The sequence below is a fragment of the Ruditapes philippinarum genome, unplaced genomic scaffold (assembly GCF_026571515.1).
Source record: "Ruditapes philippinarum isolate M1 unplaced genomic scaffold, ASM2657151v2 ctg573_1_1_1_1, whole genome shotgun sequence".
Classification (NCBI taxonomy): domain Eukaryota; kingdom Metazoa; phylum Mollusca; class Bivalvia; order Venerida; family Veneridae; genus Ruditapes; species Ruditapes philippinarum.
In genome coordinates this window covers 175170-197343 of record NW_026856765.1, presented here as the reverse complement: position 1 = coordinate 197343, position 22174 = coordinate 175170, and the positions used below count along the sequence as shown (strand labels likewise).

Below are 22174 nucleotides of genomic sequence, written 5' to 3'. Positions count from 1 at the left end.
TTACATTGTGTAAATTACCGCATTTTAAATATTTTATCTGCATCTTATGCTGTTGATTAAATAAGAGAAATCAAATTGTCTGCACCACCTACATGTAGAGCATATTTGTTATAATTGTATATTGTTTTATATTTATTTATATAAGTATTATTTATATTAAAGGTCAGTCAGGCAGCACTTACAAGCCTTCATCGTGGAGGAATGGAGGGTCAGCTGCTGGACATGGTGAAGTTTCCGTTATATTTTGAATACATGGATGGTGTGGTTGGACGGGTGTTTGCAATAGAAAATGACTCTGTGTTCTGTACCAATATCAAGAAAGGGCTTATTTCAATGTTTCAAGTACAGTCGGAACCTGGAGAGAGGTCTGAGGTTAGAGTTTTGTCCCATGTTTTTCTATATTTTTTTCCTGTGATGGAAATTTATAGTGTTCTCAACAGAATTCCAAAACCTGTATTTATTATAACAAAATTAATGTCATTATGTTCTACATACCGTATTGATTGAGTATATTCTTACTCATTGATAAGTATTTTTAGTCTTAATCTAAGCAACCATTTTTTTCCCCAGTCTGTGTGTTTTAAATTGGGAAGTATTAACCTGGTAAACATGTAAAAAATTGGAAAATTTCCTAAATGTACAATGTAAAAGAACAGTTTCTTTTTCTGACGATGAAACATAGAAATGAATGTATAAATCATAACTGGTGATTTGTTAGATAGCCATTATGACCTCAAAAGTTGAGCTAGATGAGAGAATTCTTTTCAATTTTGGGAATTTTCAAGATAAAATTGGGATTTTCAACAGTTTAGTCAAATGGGAAAATTCCTATATTTGACCTTTTGTGTATGCATAAGTATCACTGTATAATGTTTTCAGAAAATGTCATGCATTTTTGTTATATAAGATACCACAATCTGTCATTATATTGGTATTCTGATTGCAAAAAGTTATTGCTGTCTTAGAATTAGCTATTTCTTTTATAAAAAATTGTTTTTAATCTTTTCTGAACCCTGTTGTTACTTTCATAACAATATGTTATAATTTTAAAAGCTGTATCTTATATTTTTATAGATTTTTTTATAAACTGTAAAATTATGTTATTTCCATATTGTTATAGAATATAGTTGATTCTTTAAAGAGTTGTAACATAGAATATGTCACTCATGAATTTTATATGTAAACGGAATAAAATGTTCCAATATAAGATATACAAACAAAATATTTAATATGCTGCTATTTTAAGAAGGATTTTAACCATTTAGCAATGATTTTGTGCTTGCACCATGCGCTAAAGTTTATTTCTTTCATACAAGCAGGTACTTTGTAGTTATTCTTTTCCAAACTTCTATCAATAATGTATAGATCAAAGGCAGCCGATATCTAGCTTTATACACTTTGAAATATATTATTACTTTTACATGTTGTAGCTTGATGTATCTGGTGAGTGTAAAACAATCTACCAGATTTCTGGTCCAACCATTATAAAGCAGAAACTAGACTGTGAAAACCTAGAAATTGCAGGACAGCATACAAATAAAAATGAGGTGATTATGAACTTATTGTTGATGTTGGAAACATAATTTTGTAGTGGTTATTTTTTATCTTTAGACAGGTCTTGTAATTGAACCTGCTCCCTTTTTCCAGAAATGACTATTTTTCTGGCATTTGGTTGTTGTCGCAAATTATTTTTTTCCAAGTTTTTCTAATTTCACTTTTAAATTTTTTTCATTTTTGCGGGCCACTCTGACTTATTTCCAAAATGGTTATAAAGACAGTGTTTTTGTATATTGAATGCAAGTTGTCTTGTTTCATAAGCTTTGGCTGGATGCTCTAAATTCAAAACCATCTAGTCATTAATTTCAGGAAAGTTGAAGTTACAATAGTAGGGAGCTACAGTAAAATATATATGTCTCATAATGATAAATCCTTACCTCTCTAATCTTTAATGGACTTGTCCATCTTTTATTCTGATCAAAACCATTCATCATTTTAAGGGAATAATGAACAGTGAAAGCCATGCAGATGTGCGTGCTTTTCACAGACTGCACTGCAGGTCACATGGATAGAATTAGTTACCCACGAGTAAATTTATTCATTACTCTGAATCTGTGTCATTCAGGTGTTTGGTGTATCATCAAGCAGCAGTCGTACCTGGACTTATCAGCTGGAGAATGATGTAGTGCACAGCATGATGGGATCTAACCGACATCTAGCCTCAATAAACATCAAATCCACACTGAATGCTAGGGTTCTAGCTGTGTAAGTCGCTTATCCAACCTACTGTACAAAAACAAAATTGCATTTTCCCGACAAACTTGTTAAGCCATTGATGTCTTTTGTCCTTGTTTATTTATTTTTTCCTTAAAAATTATTTGCTATGTAGATATTTGGTTGTTTTAAGGGTTTGATACAGGCTACAATGCCATTTTCCATGAAAATCAGATGATTGCATTAACAACAAATACTCCTATTACAAAATATTAATCTGACACATGAAATTGGTACTAATTGTGTAAAATGTAATTGAAGCCACCATATTTGGATGAATTTGAAAAATTGAACTGAAACATAAAGTAAAAGATGATTGAAATTAATGCCTAAAAGTTCAAAGCTTCCGACACGATTGGCTGAATGTATATTCTGTATAAGCCTTAAAATTTTAAGTTACTAGAATAAAAGCTTAATTCCATGTTTAACATTTCAGGCAGAAGTTAACATTACTGAGTGTAGAACCTAGTGCTGAGACAGATAAACTGCCAGTCACAGATTTTGAGGCCGCGGCACAATTTATAAAAGATGGTAAGATAAATATACATGGTATAGTTTCAGTACTTTGTAACCCAAAATATTTGTGAATATAACAGATTTCATCTAGCAGAGGTCATTTTAACAATATCATGTTATAATGATTATGTGTTTTTCCTCATTGTGCTGATTGCCACTGCTATACTCCCTCCAAGAACTTGAGGAATTCTGAATCGTGCCTGAAATAATGCACGAAATGGCACCGTAGGTCTTCCTCCACCAGTAAAGCTGGAACATTGCCATATGACCTGTACTGTGTCGGTGTGACGTAAAACCCAATAAAACAAACAAACATTTCACAGTTTTAAAAAATATTAAAGTTAATAACTAATCAACCATTAACTACATGATTTGTAATTATTGCTAAGTGTGATGTTTATGATGGATATATACATGTAGAAATAAGTCACAGTTTAGAGAAGAAATTTTCTCTTTATTTTTAAATTGACAATGGTGTCCCTTTATCAAATTTGTAGCACAAACATGAATTTTGGGTGTTTTAACATTTTGTTTTTTACTTTAAGGTAAGATTAAAATAATATCTGAAAATGATTTAAGATTAAAATAAAATCCGAACATGATTTAATATTAACTTGAACATTGAGTTAAAGATGATTTAAAGAGTACTAACTGTAATTTAAAGAAATCTGTTAATATCTTTTTTCAGGCTCAAATTATCCAGTTGTGGAAACATTGTTACCAAGTGCACCTGAAATACAGCACTGTACAAGTAAAACCTGTCAAAAGGTACAACTATCCTTTCTCAATTTTGAAGTAAAATTTCATCATTCTTTATAACAGTAAATGTGGTATATAATACATGTATTCATCATCTTTTCAGCTGAGAAGTTAGAAATGGGAAATTTGAAATTTTTAGAATGGTAAAGATATACATTGAGATATGTCATATCATACTGTATGAAACCGAGTAAATTTATGGAATTTTAGCTCCCATTTTATACATTATACTGTATGAAACTGAGTAAATTTATGGAATTTTAGCTCCCATTTTAAACATTATACTGTATGAAACTGAGTAAATTTATGGAATTTTAGTTCCCATTTTATACATTGAAAAAATGGCACAAAATAGAATGCATAATGGCAAAAGAAAATTTATTTTGAGTAAATATTAAATATATCTCAATTAAAAATTTCAACATATTCAGTATTTCCTGAAAACACATATTTCAATAAATCGGGCATTTCTTCCTTTTCAGCCATACGATGTGGTAACAAAGGTAAAAGATAGTTTAGTAAGTGAAAAGGTAGGCACTGCAGAGTCAGGAAAGGCATTCCTAGAACTGTTGAAATCTTTTAGAACATCAGGGAAAGACAGAATATCAGAAGCTATGACCAGTGGTGATAGTGCTTATATTGTGTAAGCCTTTTTTCATTTAAAGAAAGTCATATTTAAACTTTTATCTTTTTTTTAATGTGTTCAACTGGAACACATTTGAAAAAGTCTCGACAGCAAATGACATGAAATTGTTATTTTGGTATAGTTTGGTCTTAGTCACATTTAGTTAATCACAGTCATGGGTTAGTTTCCAGTCTTTTGGTGACATTCAAGGTGAATTTCTAAATATCTAGTGATTTTCCAGCTTTTATGATGTAAGAAAGAACTGAGATAGACGGGGTAACCCAGTTGGGGCCTCAAAAAAAACCAACAACAAAAGCCAGAGATGCCCCTTCATTACATCATTTGAGGCAAAGTTTGGGAAATTGGCAGATCTATCAACTTTCCTTAAGCTAGCTATGGTACAATATATAAAATGATATAGTTTGAAACCAAGCTAATATATTTAAGTCAACACTTTACCCACTTGAACTTGTCCCATAACATGGAAGAAGACATTCCCAAATCTATGTAGAAAAGTTTTGTCCTAGGGGTTGACTCTTTAAAGAGGAAACATGAACATTTTGTGAAAAAGGCATATTTTGTGGTATCTTGTATATTTTTACCATGATCTTTTTAACTATATAGCAGTATATATCAATTTGTAGGCCACAATTACTGGACATTGGAGCAGCAACACAGACACCTGCTGCCCAGGCAGCAATGATGGAGTTACTGAACTTTGAAGAGACAAAGAATTTAGTGTACCCTCTGAGGTACCTACTAGCTGCTGCATATACAACACATCCAGGGGAATATCTTGTTAAAGACCTTTTGGTAAGTGGATTTTAAATGGTAGGATTAAATCATTGGTAAAGTTTGATATTTCTAGTAGAATTAGCCAATGAAGTGCTGCATAAATAGGCTGGTATGCCATGTTAACATGAATTTTCGAACATTTGGTTAAGATTAGTTTGTACAGTCAAATTCAAATGCACAAGCAAGAACTATATTGCCAGCTGTAAGGTCAATGACAGTGACAGGTCAATATAATCATGCCTCTTTGTAAACTGTTTACTATACAATAATACTGTATATTAAATCATGCTTTTACTATACTGTTACATTTTACATGTATAATAATACTTTACCGTTCTACCAACAAGATAAACTGATTTCAAAGTTGTTTAATTGTTGCTTGCATCATTATTTTTTATAAAAAAAAATTAATCATTAATTAGATGGCAAATATTTATCATAAATATCTGTCATCAGAATATTCATGTTCATATTTTCTTTGTTAAATCAAAGCTATTTTTGTGATTTTAGAAATTGTTTAAGAAAAATCTTCCAAGTCCAGAGGTGAAAGAAGCTGTTGCCCTTGCACTCGGAGCTGTGATCTTTAACTTCTGTCAGGATCCAGAACAATGCCAATTTGAGGTATGACATATTGTAATGCTGTATTGTGTAATAGTTTTATCAGATACCAATATTTATATATTAATGTCACTTTATTCAAACATTTAAAGCAGCATGCCTCCAAATTCACGATAAATATAAAAAGTGTTTCAAATAGTAATAATATTGTCAATTGAACAAGTAAAGTAATCTAAGTTAACATAATTCACTTACAATCCACATAAGTTACCTTAAATGAGGAGTCAAAACATGCAGAAATAGCACTGACTCTATAAGTACCTAGGTACTAACAATGTGATTAGAAATAGTGACTGGTCATGTAACCTGTAAAACATCATGAGGGTTGTGAATATCTATACATTTTCCTATATTTTTCATACATTTTTCTAGTGTTTAATTTTTTAAAAACTTTTTATGCTTATTTTTATGCCTGCAGGATTTATCAGTTGTAACTGCAGTTGTCCTTTTATCACCATTTAGTAATATTTTACTGTGTTTGTCTATGTTTTTCAGTACGGTATTTAGTGAGAAATAGACAACATGTATTATTGTGTCGCCTCTACGGAGTAGTGGCGACATATAGGGATCACTTCTCCGTCGTCTGTCTGTCCGTCTGTCTGTCTGTCCGTGCGTCCGTCACAAAACTTGTCCGGACTACTCCTCATAAACTACTGGTGCAATTTTATCCAAACTTTACAGGAATGATCAGTACCAAGTCTAGTTGTGCATATTGTCAGCATTTTCCGGTTCAATGATTTTTGTCAGAGTTATGGCCCTTTAATAATTTTTAATTTTAAAGTTTGTCCGGACTACTTCTCTTATGCCACTAATGCAATTTCAATGAAACTTTACAGGATTGATCTGTAGCTCAAGTCCTTGCGCATATTGCACGGGTTTTCCGGTTGAATGATTTTTGGCCGAGTTATGGCCCTTTGATAAAAAGGTTTCTTTTTCTGTGTGTTGCCAGATACACAAAAGCTTGTCCGGACTACTTCTCATAAACTACTGGTGCAATTCCATCCAAACTTTACAGGAATGATCAGTACCAAGTCTAGTTGTGCATATTGTCAGCATTTTCCGGTTCAATGATTTTTGTTAGAGTTATGGCCCTTTAATAATTTTTATTTTTAAAGTTTGTCCGGACTACTTCTCTTATACCACTCATGCAATTTCAATGAAACTTTACATGATTGATCTGTAGCTCAAGTCCTTGCGCATATTGTACGGGTTTTCCGGTTGAATGATTTTTGGCCGAGTTATGGCCCTTTGATAAAAAGGTGTTTTTTTCTGTGTGTTGCCAGATACGCAAAAGCTTGTCCGGACTACTACTCATAAACTACTGGTGCAATTTTATCCAAACTTTACAGGAATGATCAGTACCAAGTCTAGTTGTGCACTGTCCGTCTGTCTGTCTGTCTGTCACAAAATTTGTCCCAACATGAAATTTGCCTTCATGAGGCGACACATGTGATTACTGATCGCTCTTGTTTATTTATAATTGACATAAGCAATTAACTTTCCAAACAACTCTGTCATGGGTGTGTGAATATAGATTGGGGGATACACTGGAAGCAACTAGCTACGTTTTATCTTTAAGGCGTTAATTGTATATGAGTGATCAAGAATAATCATGACCCTCTTGTTTGTCTTTCCAGTAATGTTTTAACTGTTTTCATGTTTCAGGTAGTGAAAGACTACCAGAAATCTATCATAGATTTATATTCCAAATGTTCTGATGAGAAATGCCGTTTGTTGTATGTTCGTTCAATGGGCAACTCAGGACTGCCAGATTTTAAAGAGAAGATATTTGAAACAATAGCTAACAAGGATAGTTCTTCCATGCTTGGCTTTACTTCAGTTCAAGCTTTGAGAAGAATCCCACCTCAATATATGGAGGAAAAGGTAAGCAACACAGTAGTTATTTTGATGGTTTATATATTAAATTTATAGATGAGGTTGAGTGCAGCACTCGCTCAGATTCAAGCTAATTTTTATGAAAAATTTAAAGTGCGTTTTATAGTTTTGATGCTATAAAAGGCAGTCTAAGGTAATGGAGTAATCATTTGTTTATAACTTTATGTTAAAGCTGCATTGAAATTCATGTCAAACAACTGGTTTTAGTATAGCATGATGCATATTGTACATGTATATATAGAACTTATTGTATTGAAAAGTTCACATTAAAGTGACATTATGCCCATCTAAAGGTATATAGTGAGTGAACAGATGAGATTCAAAAAATTTTCATTATGCCATAATCCCTTTTGATTTAATGATTTACTTCGCATTTACAATTAAAAACCACCAGATTCAAACGAAATTTCAGTAAATACATTTAGAATTTACCTGTAACGTTCAATTTATAAAAAGAGTGGGGCAGTCTTTTTATATTTTAGGCAGATTTTAAATTTTATCTTTAACATTTTCCAATATAATCTGTTGGTCAGACATCATTTAAACAGTCAATATTTTGAAATATAAAGTCAATTCAGCTCAACTTGACAATGAAAATATGAGCATAATGTCACTTTAACTTTGAATACATAATCAGTAGTATAATAGTAATGCTGATAAAGCTTGTTTAGAAACCCCTTTATTCATGCCTGTATGTACTTTGTGTGTGTATTTAATTTAGGATATAAAGTCATTACTGAAGATATATCATCAAACTGAGAGAACCTATGACACATCTGTACGCGCTGTTGCTGCTGAATTACTGCTTAAACTCACACCATCAACTGCTGTTGTTCGTAACTTGTTGTTAGCTGCACAGGGAGATCAAGTTAACTTTGAGTTATCAACATTTTTGTTGAGGAAAATAGTGGATATTGCTAAATATAATAGTGAACTCAGGTGAGTTGTGATTTGTAGTCATGAAAGCATCATAATTAGGTTTAGAATTGGTTGTAGCTGTAGGACTGTAAATACTTGTATATTCTGTACATCATTACTGTAACGACTTGTATGTAATTTGCATTAATACTGTAATACAATGTAACTTGGCTACATTGTGTACAGTGCCTAAAAAAGTTTGTACAATGTGCAATATTACTGTTGTTACCAGTGGGTCAGTCCATGGCATGTTCTGGCCTGTTTTAAACTTCATTGAAAGATGGTCATCTGGGATATTAGTCCACTACTGGTGGCAAAGGCTGACCACTTTCAGTTCCAGCTGACTAAGGGCTTTATTTATTGAATCAAACCTTAACAAACATTTTTGGAGCTGGCTATTATCAATTTAAGGGATATCATGATAAAAAACTCAAACTTTTCAGCCAACAGTATAGAGCTTGGTCAGACTGCACAGATGTATTTAGGCTGGTCTGGCCTTATACTGGTGGCAAAGGCTGATAACTTTTGGCTGCCGCTGAGTTAGGTTAAACAACAATTATTGTTCAACATGAGTGACTGACATCTTCAATGGGGACATTTTTTTTTTGGAAATATACGCTGTTTTCAATATGAAGAATGTTATTATTTGAATGTAGACATCACTAACACCTCTTACCTCAATTGTAGTTAACTTAAAAAATTTGTCCCTTTAGATATTGTAATAAGTTAACAACATTACCAGTAATTTCTTTATTCATTTGTTTGCAGAAATACAACTAAAGACATTTTAAGAGACATAGCAATAAATAATTATAACATTTGGGCACAGAAAGGAAAGTCAAGTGCCTTTAGCAGTTTATTAGCAGGTATTTTATCTTATAATTATTAAAGCTTACTTTCTGATGTAACATTCAAACTTTGAATGGAAAGAAAATAAAAATTGTGAAAGAATTGAATGCAAGTGCTGCACAAAAACTACAACAATTAACCCTTTCGCTGCCAGAGGGTTATTGTTTTATTGATCACCTATTTGCCAGAGGGTTTTCAAAGAAATTACTATATTATTAATTAATATAATTATTATAATTTGTAATTAGTATTATAATAATTATATATGCCTCCAAATCCGTTAGTATAATAATAATTATTGTCGATGGTATAATTTTCTTTATATTTATTATTATTTTTATTATTATTAATAATAATTTATTATTATTACTATTATTATTGTAGAAACGGCTAAAGCCGTCCATATGGCAGTGAAAGGGTTAATATGTTTTTGACTTGCACTGGAAGTTGGATAGACTATTTTGAAGTGCATGGAATAGTGTCTTAGGCTTTAGTGTGTCGCCTCTACGGAGTAGTGGCGACATATAGGGACCACTTCTCCGTCGTCTGTCCGTCCGTCCGTCTGTCCGTCCGTCCGTCCGTCACAAAACTTGTCCGGACTACTCCTCATAAACTACTGGTGCAATTTCATCCAAACTTTACAGGAATGATCAGTACCAAGTCTAGTTGTGCATAGTGTCAGCATTTTCCGGTTCAATGATTTTTGTCAGAGTTATGGCCCTTTAATAATTTTTAATTTTAAAGTTTGTCCGGACTACTTCTCTTATACCACTAATGCAATTTCAATGAAACTTTACAGGATTGATCTGTAGCTCAAGTCCTTGCGCATATTGCACGGGTTTTCCGGTTGAATGATTTTTGGTCGAGTTATGGCCCTTTGATAAAAAGGTTTCTTTTTCTGTGTGTTGCCAGATACACAAAAGCTTGTCCGGACTACTCCTCATAAACTACTGGTGCAATTTCATCCAAACTTTACAGAAATGATCAGTACCAAGTCTAGTTGTGCATATTGTCAGCATTTTCCGGTTCAATGATTTTTGTCAGAGTTATGGCCCTTTAATATTTTTTATTTTAAAGTTTGTCCGGACTACTTCTTTTATACCACTATTGCAATTTCAATGAAACTTTACAGGATTGATCTGTAGCTCAAGTCCTTGTGCATATTGCACGGGTTTTCCGGTTGAATGATTTTTGGCCGAGTTATGGCCCTTTGATAAAAAGGTGTTTTTTTTCTGTGTGTTGCCAGATACGCAAAAGCTTGTCCGGACTACTCCTCATAAACTACTGGTGCAATTTTATCCAAACTTTACAGGAATGATCAGTACCAAGTCTAGTTGTGCACTGTTTGTCTGTCTGTCACAAAATTTGTCCCAACATGAAATTGGCCATCATGAGGCGACACATGTGATTACTGATCGCTCTTGTTTTTTTAAAGTTCAATATTTGTTTTCGTTCTTGTTCAAATTAGTTGACAATTAAAAAAACAAAATGTCTAAGCTGGCTTGAAATTAGCAATTTTACACAGTATTTGGTTGAATTTGAATACAAAACAGTTATGATTTATTAGGATTCTATTAATTTGGCTTTGAACTTTGCCTTTTGGTACAAGTTTGACCGTCTTAATTTGTTTTGACAGAAACACAGGATGTAAATGCAATATATGGTTTATATATGGAGATGGCAAGGTCAAAAGTCATGAAGAAAAGTGCCATGGATGTCAGCATTGTGAAAAAAGACACCGTACAGAATCTTCTTAGTGTGAGTTGTATTAATTGATGAAATATTGAATCAGGAAAATTTTGATATCTGTGCTAACAAACTAAAATACAGTTTCATTGGATCATCATGTAAGATTATTTAAATAAAAAAGTAAGTTATTTGATAAAATATATGATTGTCTTAAAAAAAATGTTTTAAATATCAACTCATAGTTCAGTTCTTGTTTACTTCTAGATGAAACTGACATTATTATTTAAACAGCTATCAAATGATTTATACTCTGATATGAATGGTAATGTACATTTACAGTTTGGTATATATGCCTCTGGGTTGGAATCTTTGCTGGGTGAGGAGCCAGACCCGGATGCTGGTGATGAGGAGGCCACAGCTGGACTTGGGCTAAAGATTCTAGATGTTGCCTTGCCTTCTGTAGAGTTTTTCCGTGGCTCTGGTGGTCTTATGTCTGCCGTATGGAATGCTCCATCTGATCCGGTTACTGCACTTCAGGTATTCTATGTGTTTTCACGTTGACAACTGACTTAATATCGTTTAAAAATAAATTAAAAACTGATTATGCAATAATACTGTTTCATATTGTAAATTTGAGGTTGCAAAATCTCTTACCTGACACCATTTATGATGTGTAAAATCAGCTGCAAGTGGCATAGTGTTCTTGTGTTGCATAAATAAACCACAAACATTTGGGGTGTGGAGCTCCAGATTTGTAAAATCTAAACAAATTGTATATTTCACAGTCCAAGCACATAAACTTATCATGTATCAATTAAACTTAAGTTGTTTTGAAAAAAAATAAATCTATTCTACGTGTATATTATTGATGTTGAAATATGATTTTTTTAAGTGAAAAAAAAATTGAGAGTAACTTGTTTTATTTTGTTTCAGATGAGTTTCTTGTTACAAGATCATAGTGAAAAGTATCATCTAGCTAACGGTCTAGTTATAGACCTACAGGTGCTTGGAGTCGCATCCATTGATTTAACAGGCATGGTCAGCATTAGTCTGTGGAATAGAAATTCTGAATCTCTTATAAGAAATAGGTATGGTGAAATTTTGATTCTTAAAACTAAAGTTTTCAGCAGAGCTTTAGGGAAAAAAAGGATACAGTGATTTGTGGAGTTAGGAAAAACTGTGTTGTAATAAAAGCCCCCCTTTTGGAAAATGTTTAGCCCCCAGGGGCATTTAATAGGAATTTTACGGTACCCTGGTAGCTGATTTTTCAACATCAGCTGTTTAGTTAAACATCTTTCCTAAAGAAAAGAAAATTATTAAATAATTTTAATCTATATAGTCATGTCCTCCTTTGCATGGTCTACTATCAGAATTGTTAAAAAAATGATTTAATTTAGCTTATCTCTTTTCAGGAGTCACTTATTCTTTAATTATCATTAATCAACGGATAGAATTTTGCAATGCACTTTATGTACAGTTTGATTTAGGTGGAAACACACGATTTTAATAATGGCTCTTGATATTGAAATATATTAACAATGAAAGACTATTCTTCGTAAATATGGTGGTTTTTTTTTTTTTTTCCTTTTTTTATCTTTTTAAATATGTTTTTAATACAGTGGAGCCATAGTGATAGAAGGTGGAATGCGTCTGGCGTCAGAAATGGGTCGGGCAGAAGTTGTGTTTACAGCTGAGAGTGAAGCATTTATAGATTTTGAGACTGATGTTGATTTCTATGAGTCACCATTTAAAATGTGTATGCAGATGAAACGTCCTAAAGTAGCATTTAAGTAAGTTAATTTCTGCACTTAACATTTAAGTAATTATATTTTTTGCACTTAACATTTAAGTAATTAAAATTTCTCCACATATTACTAAGTTATTACAATGTCTTTTTAAGTACATTTCAGTAAAGTAAACTTATAAGTAAGTTAGCATTTAAGTAAATGAATTATCTGCACATTTAAAATAAGTACATTGTATGTTAATTTTATGCACATAATACTAAGAGGCTTCAATCAAGTGATATGTATCACATGGTGGGTGATAACAGTTCCATGAATTTGCTTGATTCACGTTGAAATAAGGCCTCTGTGGCCGAGTGGCTAAGGTTGTTGACTTCAAATATCTTTTCCTTAATTGCTGTTGGTGTGTGAGGGGTGGGGGGTGAATTCTGTGAGGGACTTTGTAAGCTTTAATGTGAGGAAGCTATCCAGCTGGTTTACTTATGGTCTGTGGTTCTACTCTGGTGCCCACTTGTTGCTCAAATAATGCATGAAGGTCTTATTTTACCATTAAAGCGTAAAAGTTGCCAGATGATCTTTACATTGCCCATATGATGTGACTTAAAATCCAAAACAAACTGAGAAATTATCAAAAATATAAATAATCCACAGTTAGTCATCTACAGAAAAGTGTATATTAAAGTTCTGTAAATTCATATTTTTTCAGACATACAGTAGACAAGTATGAGAAGGCAACGAGATTTGACAGGTGTTTCAAGTCAAAAGTTTCCAAGATATCATATATAGATGGGCTTTCATATTTCCTTAGTCAAAAGAACTCTGAAGAATGCAAAGTGTTGTTAGCTAAAAAATAGAATAGTTAAGTAAGTTTATTTCTCTAATATATGAATTTAGATATGTTCATTATGCATGGTCATTAAAGGTACATAAAGCTAACAACATCGAATTTTGAATTCTAACATAAAGTAACTGAGACAATTCTAACATGGAGTAACTGAGAAACTTTAAACAGGAAATATACAAATGATAATAAAGGAAATTAATTGGAATTAAATTTTAAATTAATTTTTTTGTGCATTTTTTAGCCCAATTTGAGTTAAAAGCATTTAAACTTTTTTTGTTGTTTTGCACAATTAAATGATTATTCTGAGAAAACACAAATAAATGATTATTCTGTAATTTTGCATACAATTTATTTGTCCGGACCATCATTAATTGGTATACAAAAATATTTTCACTCCTGCCATGTCAGAAAAAAACAACTCAGTAATGTCCCTTTAAGATTTACTGTTTCGGTAACTCAGTCATGGTTTTGGATGCAGATGGTAGTTTCTAAGTAAGGTGCTTCACAATAATATTTATTAAAAATCTAAACCCAATGCATGTTATCAAACATGTCTTGTTTCATTTTATAACATTTTACAGTTGTATTTAGTCGTAAATATGGAGTTATTCTTCACCTTAGTGCAATAAGGGGTTTACTCCTTAAATAATTAAATAGGAGTTTACTCGTTACTGCACAAATGTGACAATATGTAGCATCATACTATTGATAAAATCTGGTTGTATCAGGAATATTATTTGGTTGCAGAACAGTCATGTAATATTGAAGATTGTTAATGAGGAAATAGTGGTAGATTTTTGTGTCGCCTTGAAAAGGTGACATATAGGGGTTACTTTTGTCGGCGGCGTCTGTGTCGGCGGCGTCGTTGTCGGCGTCCCCTAAAGCTTGTCCGGAGCATAACTCAGTCATTATAAGTCTGATTGACTTCAAACTTGGTATGCATGCTTCTTTTAATAACCCGAAGTGCAGTGCACAAGGACCTGTACTCTGCAGTTCTTATTTTTTGAGTTATTGCCCTTTGTTAATTTTCATACTTTAATTTTGTCCGGGCCATTTCTCTTCAACTAAAAAAGCTATGGGCTTGAAACTTCATAGAATGATAGATCTCATTAAGAAGATGTGCAGTGCGTAAGAACCGGTACTCTGCACTTCCTAATTTTTGAGTTATTGCCCTTTGTTAATTTTCATACTTTGTTTTTGTCCGGGCCATTTCTCCTAATGTATAAAAGCCATGAACTTGAAACTTCATAGGATGATAGATCTCATTAAGAAAAAGTGTAGTGCATAAGAACTGATACTCTGCATTTCTTATTTTTTGAGTTATTGCCCTTTGTTGATTTTCGTACTTTATTTTTGTCCTGGTCATTTCTCCTCAAGTATGAAAGCTATGGACTTGAAACATCATAGAATGATAGATCTTATTGATAAGAAGTGCAATTCACAGAAACTGCTGCTCTGCACTTATTATTTTTTTAGTTATTGCCCTTTGTTATTTTTCCTATTTCATTTTTGTCCTGGCCATTTCTCCTAAACTACATTGTTCACAAGGCGACACATCCGACTCGCGGAGTTCTAGTTCATTTTAAGCACAACTTTTAGAAGAATAGTGGGTCTTTCCTACTGACACCGGTTTAAGAGTCATATGTGTTTGCCTCGCTTGTAACTTCTTTCACAACATCAATTAAATTTTTAAAATCTTCTGCTCCAAAACTTCAAGAGTGATATCTTAGATTTTTGGCATAAAACATTGTCCAGTGGTCCTGTACCAAGATTATTCAAATTATAGCCCTTGGATTATAATTGGTCCTGCTCCGAAGTGTCATGGAACCATGGGCTTTCTCTATGTAACTTAAATAGAATATATAACTGCTCCTCCAAAACTACATGATATTTGTCATAAAACATTGTCTAATGGACCTCTACCTAGATTGTTAAAAATGTAGCCCTTATATGGTCACAATTTGTTGCCTTAGTGCAATAACGGAATAAGTCTTTCTAAATTTAATAGCAGTTAATCAGTTATTGCACTAAAGTGACGATATTATTGGTCCTATCTAGCGGGCTGGGGAATTTGGGGTAAATGGGATTTGGATTTTCTTAAGTAAAAACATGAAAAAATCTATAATTCAGCCAATTAATACATCTGCACATTGTCTTTTGTTTGACATGCTGAAATATGACCTTAATCCCCAATTTCACATAATTGCAAAGTTCAATTGTTTAGAAACAAAAGATGAACCTTTTTCTGGTCCTTCTATTATTGTATAATGCAGTCGCATATTACATTTTGACAAATGCAGTCTAATTTTCAATGAAATCTTTAATTAATACCTACATTATCCAGGCTCTTATTTCACTATCAAGTATTGAGAAAATTTGAGGGCTTTCCTACTGAGAGTTTTTGTTCACAGCATTTGATGCTTATTATTCAAACTTCAAAGGATGCATTTGTGAGCATGTTATTAGTATGTTTCAATGTATTCGGGTCTTACATGTGACTGTTTATTCTGTCTTTTTTGTACAGTCAAATATTTCTCAGCAACTGAAATCTTTTCATAGGATGCCTCACTATAATTAAAAAACATGTGTTGTTTTGGTTTTACCATTTTTCATGGAACTACATGTATTATGACCTCTTTCTATTCCTGTAGCTATAAAAGGGCATGTGTCCTATTTACCATATACTTGCATCAGTAAGCTGTTTCTATGCCCCAGCCATAAAATGGCTCGGGCTTATAGTGTTACCCTGTTCCATCATTCTGTCACCCCGTTATTCTGTCATGATCCGTTTCTGTTCATTATCTTGGCAACGGTTGCAAACATTTAACTCAAATTTGACATGGATATATCTTAGGAAAATGCAGGTCTGTCTTTAATTTGGTCATAGTCTGATGCTTTTTGACAGAGTTATGCCCCTTGAAGAAATTTTCAGTTTCCATTCATTATCTCCCCAACAGTTGAACACATTCTACTCAAATTTAACATACGGATACGCCAATAGTAAGTGCAGGTCAAGTTTGAATTTTGTTATAATTCAATGATTTTTGGCAGAGTTATGCCCCTTTAACTTTTAAATTTTCAGTTTCCGTTCATTATCTCCCCAACAGTTTTTCACATTCAATTCAAATTTAATATATGGATATGTCTATAAAATGCACAGTTCAAGTACGAATTTCGTCATGGTTCAATGATTTTTGGCAGAGTTATGCCACTCTTAATTTGAAAGGAAAGGGAAGTTTTCAGTTTCTGTTCATTACATGTATCTCCCCAACATTTGTACACATTCAACTCAAATTTAACATAAGGATATGTCATAGAAATACACAGTTCAAGTATGAATTTGGTGTTGGTTTGATGATTTCTTACTTAAGTTGAAATGTATGTATATGGTTGAAATTGCATGTGCAGGTATTAAACCAGAAAAAAAAACAAGTAAAGTTCAAATTTGGTTATAATTTGATGATTTTTGACAGAGTTATCCTTCTTGCATGTCCTGCTTGGCTGCACAGAATGGCACAAAATAGAAAAATCTTGTCTGGCCTTCACAGGTCCAACTATTGGTGGGATTTCAACCAAACTTTACAAGAGTGATCAGTACCATCTCTAGTTGTGCACATCACCGTCATGTTCCCCTTCACTTCACAAAATGGCCACGAGAGCTAAAAATAGAAAAATCGTGTCTGGCTTTTACAGGTCAAGCTACATGTGGGATTTCAATGAAACTTCACATGAGTGATCATTACCATCCCTAGTTGTGCATATCGCAGGCATGTTCTGCATTGCTACACAAAATGACCACCACAGCTATAAAAAGTAAAATCTTGTTCTACTGCTTGTAGGATTTCAATGAAACTTCACATCTCTAGTTGTGCATATTGCCCGCATATGCAAGTAGAAAAATACTGTCCTGCTATCACTGGTTAAAATGCTGGTGGGATTTCCACCAAAATTCACAGGAGTAACCATACATAGTTTTGGGAGATATGTTTTTGTGACAAAAACCCTTCTAGTTAAGAATATGTAGCTTTGCCTGTTGACATGCATGTTCAAATCATGACCCTTGGGTTCAAATTTATAGCCTTCTCCCTCCGGAGCACTTTTTTTAATAGACAAAGACTTGCATAGTAAATTATTTTTGTCTAATTTTCTTGAATCAAAATGCACTTGACTGACCCTCTTAGTATTGGACTAGATAAGCAATGAAAGTGTTATCTTGGTCATTGTTTGCTCCTAAACTACCAGTATAGAGCTAGGTCAGCCTGTACATCATGCTTTACTATTAGCTGTCTTACTTAAAATTTCTATCTTGGAAATGGACATTTTACACCTGAGAGCCGGACAAGTCCAAATTAGGAAATTCTGCATTGTAAGGTTTAATTGCCATTTAATTCATGCTCACCCCATTCCATTTGTAATTATATAATAAATCTAGGCCAAAAAAAAATCAAACTTTTTTATATCAAAGTTCATGTTGACATTGCATATTGACAGCAACTGTTGAATGATGCTGGTTTTGGCATACTTAAAAACCTGGGCTGGGCTTTTGAGCAACACTTGCCTCTGAAACACTTCAGGATGCTTTGAAAAAAGTATTTTTTATTGAAGCAATGGATATAGAAAAATGCACAGTTTGAGTTCAACTATACAACAATGAAATCATAAAGAACAAAAGGCTTGAGTACAAAGTATTTGACTGATAAACCATGCATTATTTTATTGCAACACAAGAAAGCTTGATATATGTTTCCATTGTTTGGTAATAGGTATAGAATCAATAAAAATATGTTGAAGAGAAGTAATTTTTATGATGTTGTTTTCTTTGTTGATGTTACATCTTACGTCATATGGGAGTGCTCATTGCTATGTTAAATGCAACTTGATATTAGTTGATGTCTACAGTGGCCCCCCCCCCCCAGCCATGCTGCTCATTATTATCAAGTCTCCAGCCCAGATTTTATGTTATGTCAGTTGTGTTTGACAGCAGACAGTGATTTATGTGATTTTTTATGAGGTGTGATGCTATAATAGAGGTCAACATGTTTCATAATAACTTTGTCTATTACATTTTAATACCAAAGCAAAATAACTCTCAGGCTAGCTATGCATGTCATTATTTACTGTGTGATTAAAATTTATGACTAATGTTCCATTGATTTTATGTACAAAATTTCAGTTCAAACATAAAAAAAACATAACAAATAGAACACATTTACACTACATTTTTTTTTTAAAAAGTATGATATTAAAGTTTATTTGTTGAAAAAATTGGCTTTAACACTCAAAGATAAAGACCTTGGTCCAGAGAGGGAAAAATGGTTACAAGTAGCCCATTAGATGTCTGTCACTTCATGTCACAGTCTGTGTGGTCCTACAGTCACTTGCATCTGACCTCACAGACTGAACAATAAGTCTTTGATGGATCACGAGGTATAGTCAAGTATGCACACAAGAATCCTAAAAATCTTTAGTAATTAACAGTCCAGAATTATCCTGCATACATCTCTGAACATGATAATATTAGCCCTAAGTTCCATGGATGAATTAGGCTTTAAACAATGAGTTAAGTCTGGAAATTTAGAACTTTTTTATGGATTTATTTTGTCTTGTCTTATCCATGAATGATAACAAGATTGGTGCTTCAAGGGATGGGGTCCCAACATGCATAAAGAATAATTATATTACAATTGAATGAAAAATATGATTTTTGCATAAATGGTTAGTTTTAATGATTAAAACTTTCATGAATAATCTAGTATTAAGGAAAAATGTCTTGGTATATATTAACTTATTGAACTTGAAATAGTCAATTTATAACAGTTCTAATTAATGTTGTAGGTAATAACATTTGGCCTATGTGGCCCATGTAATATAAGAGCAGGCAAGCCAGATGGATTGAGCAGGCTCTATGTTGCTGACTGCTCAATGTTATTGTTTTAATCCTAAAATCCCTTCAGCAACTAAATGGAATGTTCCTAATGTAAGAAAGGACAAGTCCATTAGACTTATTCAGTGGGATTAGCATTAGAAGCTTGAAAAGTTTTAGCGACTCCTAATCTGACTAATTATGTTAAGCATATTACATTTATTTTGGACCTGAGATATAACTCCCAAAGGAGAAAATTGAGCTGTGGTATATAAAGCTAGTCTAGAGAAATTTAACAGACAGGTACTGATAAGCCAAGCCTCAAACAATCTGTAGTAAGTTGTGTATTGATGTCCTTGTAACTGTGTACCAGGTATTGCAGGGAAAGTGAGACAGAGTTCCCATGGTAACTAATTTATCTCTCTGTTCCAAGAACATTTGTGATTTATACAAATCTAATGTATGACCCCCTTAAACCTATATCATAGGCCTGTTCTGAAAATAAATTTAATAATATTAAACTGTAATAGTCACGTGCATTTTTGAGTACACAGGAGAAATTGTTCTTTTATCTTGATTTATACATTTGATCATTGTTTCAACGCCTAGGAATTGTATTTCTTGATCTTCGGGCATTCATTTTATACTAAAGTTCGGGTATTAGCTAGTTTTGTAGGAAAAAAAAGAAATAGGTTTGAGTTATTTAAAAATCAGTTCATTGAGAATAAGTCATGAAGTGGGATAAACTTGTTGCATTAATAAGATAAAGGCAATGTCAGGATTAAATGGTTAAATGTGAACGTTATTAAAATAGTGAGATAAAGGCATTTTTTGGTTCAAATTGTAAAATGTGGTAAAGATTGTACTGAGGTTAGCCATTGCAAGGTTAATTGAAATGTGTATCATATAACTTAAATATCATAACTAATTATTCATAAACAAGTGTGGAAAAATACTTCATCTATATTTTTATTATAATTTAGTAATAGGTTACTTTATAATTTTTGTAATGGACTTGTCCAGCTTCCTCTTTTGTAACTGTCCATTATCAGTTTTTGGGATATCAAGATGGAAATTAATTGGTCATGCATTCCTTGATTACTTCGTAAACTACTTGGTGTGAACAATTTGTACATAGACAGTCCTGGCTCTATACTGGTGGCAAAGGCTAATTAGTTTTGGTTTTCAGCTAAGCTAATGAAGAGATAATGTACATGGTTTATTTATAGCTATCCAAATTAGATAGCTTATCAAGGTGTCTTCTTACAGAGGAAAGTGTGATACTCTGTATTTTACTTTGTTGATAAAGCTTATGGATGTGCTAGACTGGAAATTCTCAACCTTTCTCACACAAATACATAAATTATTATCTTTTCTTGCCGCTTTATATGTCAACTTATATGATATGAAGATGTTTCATAAGACCCAGATCTGTTCAATTTTACATGTTGTGGAAAAGAGATAAAAAGTATAATACAAAAATGGGGTCTTCTTCTAGTTTCCAGTCCATTAACATCATTTCTTGATGAATTTTGAAATTATGTTATAGAAATGTTGATGATTATGTGTCACCATTATATTCATAACTGTATGCAAGCTCCAAAGGTCTGAATTGCATTTAAAGGTTAATAGTAAAAAAAGGGTTAGTTAATTTGTCATATTCAATATCCATCACAAAAAGAAATTTCAAGAAATATCTGCTAAAATTTGACATTTACAGGCGATTTTGCATTTCAGTGAATATGATCGAAAAATAAAGTGCTTATTATAAAAATTTTAATGTGATTGTGACATTGTGCTTTAAAATTAAGATTTTACCATTATTACATGATACGGAAATTCAAAATAATTTTATTTCTTGATAATGAATCTAAGCAGGGGAGATAAATGTGCTAAAGTAAGTTGACATATGTCTGAAGTGTTGAATGTCACATGTTTTCTGTAAACAGACTTAATTTCTTATGAATTCATTTAAAGTAATGTTAGTTGATAATAGTTTATCTACACATACAATATCTTTGTTTCTTTTTTTGGATATTGTTTGTACTTTCAGGTGAATCAAAGCCATTCCAGAAATGTATGCCTCAAGGAAAATTATCATTATCATTGATGCCTCAACTATCATTGATGCCTCAACAGACAGTTATCTATATTATTGATGCCTTAACAGACAATTATCTATATTATTGATGCCTCAACAGACAATTATCTATATTACTGTTGCCTCAACACACAATTCTCTATATTATTGTTGTCTAAACACAGTTATTTTTGCTAACAGAGCTATCTTTAAAAGTATTATCATTATTGCATTGACAGAGTTTTCTTTGCTTTCATTGCAATTCCTCAAAAGATAATGTAGATAATAAGGTATTTTAAACTTTATTTTGTCATATATGAATTTTTTATACTCATTTTTCAAAATCACTAGCTTGTCGTACATACAACAATATGATTACTCAATGCTCATGTTAATTCCTGAAATTGTCAACATAAATATTTTCATGTTATTTATTCCATGACACATTGGTCTGTTTGATCTCATTTTGTTAAATTGAAGTTTAGTATAGGATTTATGTGAGGTTTTCAAGTTGTAATGATTGTTTTAAATGGTTAATTATAACAAGAGATTGCCTTGTCAGATGTTGTTAGTGTTAACTGAGTTAATATTATAGCTGGAATACAATAGTGCAGTAAAATTCCTAGTCAAATATTTATGAAAAGTTACATAGATAGCACAAGGCTCCTCCCAGTTTTGTATTCCTTTAGATTTTTAAAGGATTGCA

At 32.5% G+C, this 22174-nt stretch overlaps 1 protein-coding gene across 2 annotated transcripts in view; it reads left to right on the top strand.

Annotated features, from left to right (window-relative positions):
* LOC132747647 (microsomal triglyceride transfer protein large subunit-like) overlaps positions 1–22174 on the top strand; it is a 25811-nt gene extending 3637 nt beyond the window's left edge. For both annotated transcript variants that reach the window (XM_060737085.1, XM_060737084.1), the window contains exons 3-19: positions 163–372; positions 1431–1547; positions 2123–2262; positions 2708–2802; positions 3476–3555; positions 4029–4189; positions 4816–4984; positions 5477–5587; positions 7250–7468; positions 8202–8419; positions 9167–9264; positions 10884–11005; positions 11276–11473; positions 11870–12024; positions 12556–12726; positions 13388–13544; positions 21442–22174. In XM_060737085.1, the coding sequence (XP_060593068.1) occupies positions 163–372; positions 1431–1547; positions 2123–2262; positions 2708–2802; positions 3476–3555; positions 4029–4189; positions 4816–4984; positions 5477–5587; positions 7250–7468; positions 8202–8419; positions 9167–9264; positions 10884–11005; positions 11276–11473; positions 11870–12024; positions 12556–12726; positions 13388–13535 (2412 nt within the window). In that variant the 3' untranslated portion in view covers positions 13536–13544; positions 21442–22174. The remainder of the gene's footprint in view (positions 1–162; positions 373–1430; positions 1548–2122; positions 2263–2707; positions 2803–3475; positions 3556–4028; positions 4190–4815; positions 4985–5476; positions 5588–7249; positions 7469–8201; positions 8420–9166; positions 9265–10883; positions 11006–11275; positions 11474–11869; positions 12025–12555; positions 12727–13387; positions 13545–21441) is intronic.